Here is an 11,687-nt window from a genome sequence, read left to right on the forward strand (position 1 = left end):
CTTATTGTTGTAAAATATACTGCTGGCAGTGAGTTAACATTGGAGTCAAACCTCATACGGCTTGCGCTGGTCTCATGGAAGATGTCCAGCAGGAGTATATCTCATAGATATGTTTGATCATCGAGGAACTTTGACATAACCATACTAACAAAGATACAAAACTAAGTCGTGAGGAAGACAAATACGCTCTCACCTCCGAAATGCACGAAGGTCCTCCTCAAGGATTCTGACCTAAGCTGCAGCGAGCTTTCGTTGAGCTGCGACGTTGACGAGCTTGATTGTATTTTCCCATTAGCCGGTTGTCCCTCGGTTAAATGTAACAATCATGGGATAGATCTACTCACCCCTTTAACAAACTCGTAGATCCTTCGCTGAGCGACAAACATGAAAGCAGCTGTGAGTACTGATTGGAGGAGCTTCGGACCGAGTCCAGCGTAGAGGCCTAATCATTGGAATATTAGGTGAGTATCATTTGGCCGTGTGTGAGGATTGACGTAGTAAGTTGTATGAGGTTGACTGACCTGATAAACCCTCTTTCTCCAAGATGTGAAGTACAGCTTTGAGAGATGACTTGTATTTATGAGTAGCCGCTTGCTACATGATGGAATCATACGACCACCGACAGTATTAGTTAGCTTCGTGGTTATGGTGCACTATGAAGATAACATGAAGAAATATACTCACAAGTCTCGATTTGACCACGATCTACACGCATATACAGCCAGATCAGTCTTAAATCATCACCAACACCACTTCGAAGCGGGATCTACCACTCACATAAGGATAGGTACCACCAGTAGCTACCAGTTTACTTGCTGCACCCAGGATAAACAGATCCCAATCGCTCAACGAACTTCTACCAAGAGCTTTCTGAGTTGTCGTTGAGGTCGTGCCTTGTCTTGAGAGACGGTAGGTCAAGAGAAGAGAGACGAGTCGCTCAAACGTGGTGTACTGTCAATGCATAGATCGGTGATTTGGTCAGCATCTGAAAGAACCTATGTTTCACATTATTACCTTTGAGCATTAAACAACTCACTTGAATCACAGGATTGATCACCAAGATCAAAGCCGGACCAATCCCCCTCCAGAAACCTTTCAACCCATCTTTCTCGTATATCTCATTAGCAGCTTCCAAAGCTCCCGGTTTGACTTTCTTGGTCTCTCCTTCTTTGGTCTCGATGACTGATTGGGTGGATTGTTTGGTTTGGATCGTCCAGATGGGGTTGGTAGCTACCGTTGTGATTGAGCCTGTAAATCGAAAAAAAAAAAAACGAAAAAACTGGTCAGCTTTGTCCCGGTGTGATACATAGAACTTGATCGGGTGTAATGGATCAGTATGAATTGATTTGTTTCAAAATGGTATGAGTGATAGAGGATAGTGTTGTTCTAGTAAACTCACCAGCAATCAACCCCGCGATGATACCCTCGCCAGTACTAAGGGCACTTGTAGAGTGAGATGTTGCGGATCTTCGTCGAAGTAAGACTGATCGAGTCTCTTCATCTATAGTCATCAGAAAGTCCAAAGTTAGTCGAGCTCATGTGAGTAGTACTGGCTTAGGAGTCGGGGAAAATCATGAGACTGACAGAAAGCGTAGTAAACCCCATTGGTGATAGCTATCCCTGCTAAGGAACTTGACAGACCAGAGTACAAACCGGACAATCCTTCCTTCTCGATGGTCTTCTTAATTGCTTGGATAAGGGTCTACAGTGATCGATGACAGACAGGTCAGATCAGATTGACACTTGTGTGATGACAGCCATTCTCAACACAGCTCATGATCACTCACCAGATCCTCTTTCTTGGTTTGGACTGCTGCTCTAGTGGACAGATTGACGAGGGGACTGTCGATAGGATTCTTCATCAGCGAACATCATCATAGAGATCCATTATATCTTACCACGTACTATGTCAATGCCTATTTAATCTCGCATACACCCATCAGCACGACTCCACTTGGCCAATAATGCAGAGTACTACTGACCATTGATACACATCCCCCCACTGATCCTGCCAACGCGTGGATTGCCGAATCTCCCATGATGATCTGTCTCCAACGGCGATAGTCTGGCTTACTTATAATTCCTATCAGTTAAGTGAATGGAAGTCGTCTGCGAGGTAGGATAGGATGAGAACGAGGAGATAAACAGATGGAAATGGGTTCAATCCTAGAACGATGATGATGTTGATGCATTCTGATGAGACCCGGCTGATGAATTGATCCATATAACCGGACTCGTACAGAAACATAAATTTTGGATTTCTTCGTTCTTCCACCACATCGACATCAGCCTATCATGAGCTCACCTTCGTCACATACACCTTCCTCTGCCCTCTCTGAGGATGCTGAGGAGCAGTCGGACAGACCAATCACTCCCACCCCGGAAGATGTAGCAGCGTATCAACAGCTCATGAGTTCTCTTTTCCCTCCTTCGTCTCTACCTCCTCCACCAGCTCAACCTGCGAGCATCCCTCACGATGAAGATGACGATAAGGATGTGGTGGAGAACGGAGTCACTCGACCCATGACCAAAGCGGAGAAGCAGAATGCGAAGAAGAAGAGGCGGAAAGAACGAGAGAGGCTAGCCAAGGCTGAAGCTGAATCTGAGGTGCAAGCCAAATTGAATGGCAGGAATGAGAAAAAGGATGAGGGGGATGCTGTAGGTAAGCTGCGTCTCTTACTGAAACATATAATCGACAGATATGTAGGAGACTGATGCACTTGATACAGTCAAGTTCAGGTTGTTCTCTGCTTGTCCTCTACAGGATGTATCGATTATACCCAGCGAGGAGGATTATCCGTCTATCATGTGCGTGCAATCTCTGAGTGAGGGGCAATATGTCGTTTGCTGAGCTCGAATTAGTATATCTAGTAATCCGAGATATCTCCCTCTGCCTGCAGAGACCAGCACGAAGGTGCATCGTATAGCAACGGAATCTGCTATCGAGGTTGAACATCTCACTGAACCTTCCTCGTCTCGTGGTGATTCAAGTTGTGCTTCTGTACCTCTAAAAACATTTACGGTGGATGACAGTGATATGGGCCTACCTCCGATATTTGTCGGTACAGTATCTCGACATTCCAGGTTGAGTATCACAAATAAAGACGAGACTCAATCAAAATCATCTTCAATCCCTATGATCAATCTCAAGGATACGTCGCACAACACGAGTTCGAGTACATCCACCAAGAATACTACTAGACGAGGTAAGCGCAAGAGACCCACCGTCCAAGCCAGGTTCTGGGCACCATCACCTGGTCTTGGAGGCAAAGCGCGGGGATACGCATGGGGATTTAGGGATAGTGTGGAAGGGAGGAGGGAGGTGGGTGCTTGGGTAGGGTATGTGCGGAGTAAGGATAGGTAGGAGAGGTATCACATAGGGTATATAGTCGTATCTCGTATCAGAGCTGCCGTTGTATCTGTACTGTGCATGCTACTGCATATACTGTGTCTCTGTCGTATATCCAATACCCAATACCCAATCAATGACCCTGGCTATAGCTGACAATGGGAATCAGGTACCGATGTCGCGTGTGTGCATTACGTAATTTGATGCACTAGCCTCAAACAGTAACGAGGTCCATGCGCGTCGAGACGAGAGATGGGACGACATTGCTCTCTTATATTTCCTGAATTCTGTTGACAACTGGAAAAAAACAAAGAATAACCCCAAAATTACATCTACATCGTATCGTATCATATCATACCAATTCACTTCATCTTGCATATCATATATATATATATATATATACACATTCATATCCATAGCATACTCTCGATCTTCCACTGCTCTAGTATACCTACACACTCGTTAAGAATCACACACACACAATGTCAGAATTCGATATCCCAGCTAGACCTTCCAACGTCGGTATCCTCGGTTTGGAGATGTACTTCCCTAAGAGAGTGAGTGGTTGCTATGCTTCTGATACTACTCGATCATTGTACTCAACCTGCTGATGTATATCATATCACCCACAGTGTATCTCAGAAGATGCTCTCGAGGACTTTGACGGTGTGTCCAAAGGGAAATATACCATTGGTTTAGGTCAAAAGTACATGGCTTTCACCGATGACAAGTGAGTGGTCCGTGCTTGGGATATCTCTTTGACATATACTGATCATGTGTCATGTATAACAGAGAGGATATCAACTCGGTCGCTCTTACTGGTGAGTTGTCTCTTCGTCCATCTATCTATTGGTGCGATAATTCGATACTGATAATCTGTGTAAACATTATATATAGTCGTATCATCCCTTCTCAAGAAGTACAACGTCGATCCCCTTTCCATCGGTCGACTGGACGTCGGTACCGAAACCCTCATCGATAAATCCAAAGCTACCAAGACAATCCTTATGAACCTCTTTGCCCCATCTGGAAATACCGATATCGAAGGTATCGACTCCAAGAACGCCTGTTATGGATCGACCGCAGCCTTGTTCAACGTCATCAACTGGATTCAATCTGAATCTTGGGATGGAAGGAATGCTATTGTCATGTGTGGTGATATTGCGATCTACAAGGAAGGTTCCGCTAGACCCGTTGGTGGTATGGGTGCTTGCGCCATGTTGATTGGACCAAATGCTCCGTTGGTGATCGAGCGTGAGTCAATCTACCCTTAACAGACATTCCTGTCGATCGTGGCTATTTTATCTTTCAAATACTTCTTTTAGTTTATCTGATGGTTTGCTAATATCCCATCGTCACTTAGCCGTCCACGGTACCCACATCGCCAACACTTGGGATTTCTACAAACCTGATCTTTCAGCTGAATACGTGAGCGAATCTCCTCTTACACACTTAGCTTACCTGGCTGATCATCGTCCAACTCGTCTTAGCCCACCGTGGACGGACCATGGACCATCGCCGCCTACCTTGGAGCCCTCGATGCCGCTTACTCTACATACCTTGAAAAAGCCCAGAAATCGCGAGCTAGAGCAGCCAAGAAACTCTCCCTCGCCTCTGTGACTGCCGCCGTATCAGATATCGCCGGTGCCGCCAAGACTTTCGTCAACGGTATAAACGGAGATGCTACCAATGGTGTCAATGGTCATGCTCAGAACGGTGTTGAGAGCAAGGAAGTTCAAGGTATTGAACAGTTTGATTATGTCTGTTTACACAGGTGGGTGATATCACAGTCTTTACGTAGTATATGAGCTTGATTCCCTTTGATCAGTCCCTATGGTAAACTCGTCCAGAAAGGACACGCTCGTATGTTCTACAATGTGAGTTCCACCCCATCGCAAATGAGAATATTTTTCAGACTAATTTCTTTGGATCTTATAAATAGGACTACATCCGAAACCCTTCATCACCCAAATTCGCCAACGTGCCCGAGACCATCTCCGTCGAGAAGACCAAGACATATACGGATAAAGTGGTCGAGAAGACTTTCGTCGGTATCGCCTCGGAACACTACAAATCCGCTGTCGTACCAGGATCAGACTGCGTGGCTAGATGTGGTAACATGTACACTGCCTCTTTGTACGGTGCTCTTGCTAGTGTTCTTGCCAGTGCTCCCGAGGGTTTAGAGGTGAGTGGCCCCATTCAACTTATCATCACACCTGTTTATGATGTCTTGTTTTCTTTTCTTTGCATCATAGACCGGTAAACGAATTGGAATGTACGCTTTCGGTTCAGGTTGTGCCGCTTCGTTCTACGCTTTGAGAGTTGTCGGATCCACCAAAGAGATTGCCGGTAAATTACAGTTGAAGGAGAGATTGGCTTCTATGGATGTTAGACCTTGTGAAGAATACGTTACTGCCTTGAAGGTGAGTTTGGTGAACACTTGGCTGACTGCTAGAACCTCGTGACATTGCTGACGAGTCTTGATTTCTTCCACCGTACACAGCTCCGAGAAGAGAACCACAACGCTGTCAAATACTCACCTCAAGGATCGATCGATAACATCTGGCCAGGTGCTTACTACTTGGAAGGTGTTGATGAGTTGTACAGAAGAACTTATGCCGTTAAACCTGTTGCCTAAGACATTTCGTCTCGTTCGTTTCGCTTCGGATCAAAAAGGCTTTTTCTCCCACTTTTAGTCTAGTACACGTTTAGATTTAGATATACATATATGGTTTTAATTGGTATAGCAATTGTCATAGCATACGAAATGTGTATATACCCTCTTTTTCTTTGATGATACATATATATGACTGTGGTATTGAGTATGAATATGTCATAGTTCTGTCGTACTGTGATCATGTGAGATATCTGATATGGAATAGATAGAGTAGATGGATGATTTGGTATCATGACTCGCGCATTCACGATATGATCCCTTCCTTCTCTCTCTTCTCTTTCTCTCGCTCGACCATTCCTACAATCTAGATTACACAACGCATAAAACAGCACAAGCCCAACTCTGTGATCAGTATCACAGGTCAATCAGCACACACATCACATCCAATCTTCGTCGTAGAACGTTAGCTTCGATATCGATACGAATCGACGAACGTGTCATAAACAGTTTTGCCCCACTAGCCTTGATTGATCTCTATCAACAAACATCACTCACTCGATCACGCAAGATAAGACACGTTCGTTGGTCATAGTCGTATCTGCTCATACATAGAAACAGACCTGGCAGACACCCAAGATACAAACACAAGATCCGACCGATCATCTTTTGTGTAAATCCGCCGGTAATCATCGAGAATAGGGTGGGTAGATACCAGCGATCAACTTCAACATATCATATAACAGATTGTATGTATGTCTAGTCCTCCTCATTGCAGAGCCAACATAGGGCTAACTGGAACCACCATAGATCCTATACGCACCTTCTTTGAAGCAGATTATCTCGAACATAGACTGGGAATTTGTTTGTTATCAATAAACCAGACACACTGCCTGGCATGAGTTTACGTGCGAGGTCAGATAACGTCGCTCCCTCTCATCTCCTCTGTAAGTTGGTGTTTGTCATAGGCTGTGAGCATCGACGACGACGGTCATGATGATACTGATAATTCTATCGTATTCATAGTGTTTATTGAGTGACGTATTTTAATATAGCCCTTTCTATCTTACCTATTCCAACGTTTCTTATACTCTGATACCTTTCCACACATGCCTCCTTCTCCTTCGTCCCCTCAGACATACAGCTATACCCCAGCCCAAACTCAAACTCAAGCGCAAACATCTCCCACGAAACATGCTTACGGACATAGCCATGGGATCTTCCATACCCACTCCCACCATCATTCCCACGGACATCACATACCCCTCGTCCATCGACATTCCCATCCTTCTTCCCCTTCGCCTTCCCACTCTCCTGCACGGTCGCCTCCCCTGACATCGCCCAAGAAGAATCCCGGATTAACACTCAATACAGAAGTGATCAAGGGTAGTGGAGCAGAGACCAAGTTGTCGAGGAGTAAAAGTAAAGGGAAAGCAAAAGTGCAAGAGGGAGAAAAGAATGTCAAAGATAAGGATAGATTGGTCAGAGAGGTGGGAAGTGCTACAATCAGTCTACGTGCGGGTGTGGTCGAAGGTTTAGATGATGATGATGAGGAGGAGGATCAGGATCAGAATGGACATCATCGGGATGATAGGAATAAGGGGTCAAGTAGTCGTATGGTCAAACCGAATCGACAGCCATCTTCTGGCTCTGGGTCCGGTCTTATACCTTCACAACAACTACCTGGTCCATCTTCCACCGACAATGCGTACACAATCAACATCCCATCCGATGCCAGACGAGTTCGCAAAACGCGTAGTAATTCTCTTCATTACCCTTCTACCCAACCCTCCTCAGTGATCGACCGATCATTCTATCTACCCCATTATTCGACAGACCAGCAGTACTCTCTCAAACCTCGATCTACCACCAGCACCAGCACTAAAAACCATGGGTCATCTATCCTGCCTCTTGAGCTGGGCCTAGGGGGCGATTTCGACCTGTCATTCGGCGAAGCTGTCAGAAGAGGTGAACAGTCTTCCGAAATGCCCCTACCGAAAGAAGCCCTCAGAGTACTGTGCGAAGCAAAGGAGAATCTGGGTCTGGGCAATGGGGTGAAACAAGGTAGGAAAGGTAGTATGGGTATGGGACTTTTCAAGGAATCGAGAGAGTCTGTACCTACCACAAAGAAATTGAGGGACAAGGATAGGCAGAAAGAGAGAGAATCGGCGGTGGAAGAACATGAAAGTGAAGATGTCATGGATGAGATAGACCAACAACATCAACAACAGCAGAGAAAAGAATCAAGATCAAAATCCCGTCCTAGACCTAAACCCACTACCACACAGTCCACTACCAGCTCGCGAAATAACTCCACAAACGTTTTACCTTCATCATCACGGAATGGAAGTTCATACAGTTTACGAAGACAACAATCGAACGAAAATGCCATCATCATCGGACAAAGTCCAGATCAACCTAGTGGTGGGATGGTCAGTCCAAGTACACCTGTTCCCATTCGAGCTATATCAAGACGAAGACAGGAATTAATGGATGAAGATGTTGATTATGGTTCTGGATCTACAAGTGGAAGTGGGGACCAAGATGAAGAGATCCCCGTTGGAATTGCCATTTCCTCGCCTCTATTGAGACACCATTCACCTGCTTCTGCCTCGGCTTCAGCAGATGTGATTTCTTCACCTGCACATATATCGGATATCGATCAGGAAGAGGATTCAGGATGGACCACGACTACTACTGAATCTTTGTCTGATGACGATGACGATGAGGAAGACGATGGAGACAGGATGTGGAATTCGGACGATGAGAATGGAGGAGACGATACGGATGCAACGGATGATGGTTTGACGGTACCACTTCAACCGTTCAATCATGCCGTGGGAGGACATAGTAGTATTTACAAGTTTACTAGAAGGGCTGTGTGCAAGGTGAGTAGCTTTCTACTCTGTTAGATTATATGCTAGCAGCTGTGGATCATATGCTGATTGTGTCTCCAAACCCATTCTCGCAATCCTGGTCGACCTGAATGTTCAATCTCTATCACCCACAGCCCCTCGTCAGTCGAGAGAACCTGTTCTACGAAGAGGTCGAAAAACTAGCACCTGCCCTCTTAGCGTTTATCCCTCGCTATCTTGGTGTCATGTTGGTCAACTATCGTCGACAACTGCGTGCCCCTACAGAAGGATCCATGACTCCCATCGACTCGCCAGCGCAATCACACCCTTCCACACCCGGTCTACCTGGTAGTAGACCGATGCTGCATCCTACATCCACCAGTCTCTCTGCTCAGTCCACTCGAAGTATGCCAACCACTGGTGTCGAAATACCAGAAGTATCGTTGGATTTCAATCGGCATGTGGTCCCCGATTGGCTTTTCAAGAAAGACGATCGAGGTCGAAGTAAGAATAGTAGGATGTACGGTACATCTGATGAAGAGGGAAGTAAGAGAACTCTGAGACCTTCCTCAGCTCGGTCACAGGAATTCGTCAGATACACTTCCAATTCTCCTTCAAGCTCCTGGCAGAGTTCGATGCTTGGTGGATCACCTCATCTCAAAGCCAACCCATTGACTACACCCGCCGTACCGAGACCTATTCAAGAGACGATCGAGGAGCCTTCCACACCTGCACCCTCCCCCTCTACTTCCTTATTCAAACAACATCTGCACCATACTATATCTACACCGACTTTACCTTCGAGAATCGGTCAATTACCTTCTTACAACCCCAGTTTAAGTGAAATTGGCGGATCCGGGAGTGGGTATAATTCACCTCATCCTTTTGGTGGGACTGGATCAACCAGTGTGAACACGAAATTGAAAGATCACGTGTTCGCTACAATCCTCAAGAAATTGCGCAAGAGAGGTATGGGTTTGCATTATAGTAGACACGATGATGAGGCTGATGTAGAGGCGGATGATGAATTTGGGGAATCGACTGGGGCATGTGTGAGATCACGATCGAGAAATAGAATGAGAAGGAGATCTGAGAGAAGATTGTTGGAGGGAAGTGGAAGTATGGATCTCAGGTCTTTGTCATCTGCTCATGAGGATGAAAGTGGGATCAGAAGAACGAAGAGTGATGTGGTATTGACCGATAGAGGTAAAAGGGATCAAAGTGTAGAAAGAGGAATGTTCCATATGGAAGATATAGGTGAAGATGATGATCAACATGAGAACAGATTGGAGATGATCAAGAAAAATCGAAATAAATTACCTTTAGGAAATGGATTACACCCTATGACCATGGCCAAGACTTCGACTTCGACTATCACTCCAATCGTAGATTCACCTCTTCATACCGCAACGACCCAATCTCATATCTCTGTACCACCTTCACCATCTGTCAATCCGGATGAGATCGCCCGTCAGGAATTATTTATATTCATGGAGGATCTTACGGGTCGATTGAAACATCCTTGCGTGCTAGATCTGAAAATGGGTACGAGGCAGTACGGATACGATGCGACGCCTTTGAAGAAACGCAGTCAGAGAAAGAAATGCGATGCTACGACTAGCAGGACATTGGGTGTGAGGATGTGTGGGATGCAGGTGGGTCATGGTCGAAATATGTCACCATGGGATCAGCTGACTTATGTATGAACGATGATAGGTATGGAATAACGAAACCCAATCGTTTGTGTCTCGGAACAAATACCGCGGCAGGGAAATCAAGACATCCGATTTCCCCAATGTCCTTCACAGTTTCTTATCTGATGGTGAAACGCTCCTGGTCGATCATATACCGATCATCGTCCAGAAATTGCATAACCTAGCGGCGATCATGTTACGACTTGATGGGTTCAGATTCTACGGATGCAGTTTGCTGTTGATTTATGATGGGGATAAAGAGATTCAAGATCATTATCGATCTGTCATCAGGAATGGACATGGAAATGAAAATGAGAATGTCAATGATATTGAACATTTACAAAAAGTACAACAAGAAGAAGAAGATCACGATGAATGGGCTGAACATCGACATCGACCGCTCAAACGAATCGATCAAAGTGACTCTCACACCCATCAAGATGAAAGAAGAAGTAGAAGTGTTGATTTACATTCACACCATTCTCATTCACATTCAAGAAGGCGTAAATCCCATTCTCACTCCCACACCCACTCGCATTCACATGGAAGATCAAGTACTACCGGGAGCGGTGAACACGGACATCCTCACACTCATACTCATCGTAAGATAAGGGGAGAAGTGAATATCAGAGTGGTAGATTTCGCCCATACCACCACAGGGCGTGATTTCTTATTATTCTCCAAAGAACATAAAGATCCGGATGATAAGACATTGGGTAAAGGTTATGATACGAAATTTGATGAAATCACTGGATTACCCTACGCTAGATTCCCACCGAAATTCCCTAACAGACCCGATATGGGTTTCATATTTGGTTTGAAGAATGTTTGTGAATCGTTGAAGAACATCTATAAAACTTATCAACATGAATGTGAGAGTGTAATTGATGATCTGGTGATTGGGGAGAATGAAGATGTGTTTGAGAGGGCCTTTGGGAATAATGAAGAGGATGAGTTGAGTACGTAAGTACGATGATAGATGATGGAAAACGCGAAAGGGGGGGGGGGGGGGATCAGACGATGAAGAACGGAAAAATATGTATAAATCATTTTAGAGATCTGAAGGGGGACAAGCTGAAAGTTCTGAACAGATAGAGTGAATTGGTACCACTATCTGGAAATTTATCTTTTCTCCTGAGAAAACTGAAAATTTGGTAAGTTTAGTAAGGATATTA

General features: G+C 45.1%; 4 protein-coding genes across 4 annotated transcripts; 3 read left to right on the forward strand and 1 right to left on the reverse strand.

Moving 5' to 3' along the window:
- Positions 1–231: 231 nt before the first annotated feature.
- L199_007907 (uncharacterized protein) lies at positions 232–2,039 on the reverse strand (the record flags this gene model as incomplete). The annotated part of the gene is made up of 11 exons (XM_064893593.1): positions 232–273; positions 345–442; positions 522–594; positions 685–705; positions 778–951; positions 1,037–1,248; positions 1,400–1,501; positions 1,585–1,702; positions 1,788–1,842; positions 1,906–1,916; positions 1,983–2,039. 11 exons carry the CDS (start codon positions 2,037–2,039, stop codon positions 232–234), a joined length of 963 nt encoding a protein of 320 aa, XP_064749665.1.
- A 256-nt stretch (positions 2,040–2,295) lies between these two features.
- On the forward strand, positions 2,296–3,364 carry L199_007908 (uncharacterized protein; the record flags this gene model as incomplete). The annotated part of the gene is made up of 3 exons (XM_064893594.1): positions 2,296–2,662; positions 2,730–2,808; positions 2,872–3,364. The coding sequence occupies 3 exons, from the start codon at positions 2,296–2,298 to the stop codon at positions 3,362–3,364; spliced, it is 939 nt and encodes a 312-aa protein (XP_064749666.1).
- Positions 3,365–3,831: 467 nt separating this feature from the next.
- Positions 3,832–5,987, forward strand: L199_007909 (hydroxymethylglutaryl-CoA synthase; the record flags this gene model as incomplete). Its single annotated transcript, XM_064893595.1, has 10 exons — positions 3,832–3,906; positions 3,982–4,079; positions 4,142–4,170; positions 4,247–4,603; positions 4,713–4,777; positions 4,840–5,123; positions 5,178–5,226; positions 5,292–5,534; positions 5,605–5,772; positions 5,853–5,987. 10 exons carry the CDS (start codon positions 3,832–3,834, stop codon positions 5,985–5,987), a joined length of 1,503 nt encoding a protein of 500 aa, XP_064749667.1.
- A 1,085-nt stretch (positions 5,988–7,072) lies between these two features.
- On the forward strand, positions 7,073–11,479 carry L199_007910 (uncharacterized protein; the record flags this gene model as incomplete). Its single annotated transcript, XM_064893596.1, has 3 exons — positions 7,073–8,851; positions 8,974–10,473; positions 10,535–11,479. 3 exons carry the CDS (start codon positions 7,073–7,075, stop codon positions 11,477–11,479), a joined length of 4,224 nt encoding a protein of 1,407 aa, XP_064749668.1.
- Positions 11,480–11,687: the final 208 nt, after the last annotated feature.

The sequence above is a fragment of the Kwoniella botswanensis genome, chromosome 3, assembly GCF_036426115.1.
Source record: "Kwoniella botswanensis chromosome 3, complete sequence".
In the NCBI taxonomy this organism is placed as follows: Eukaryota; Fungi; Basidiomycota; class Tremellomycetes; order Tremellales; family Cryptococcaceae; genus Kwoniella; species Kwoniella botswanensis.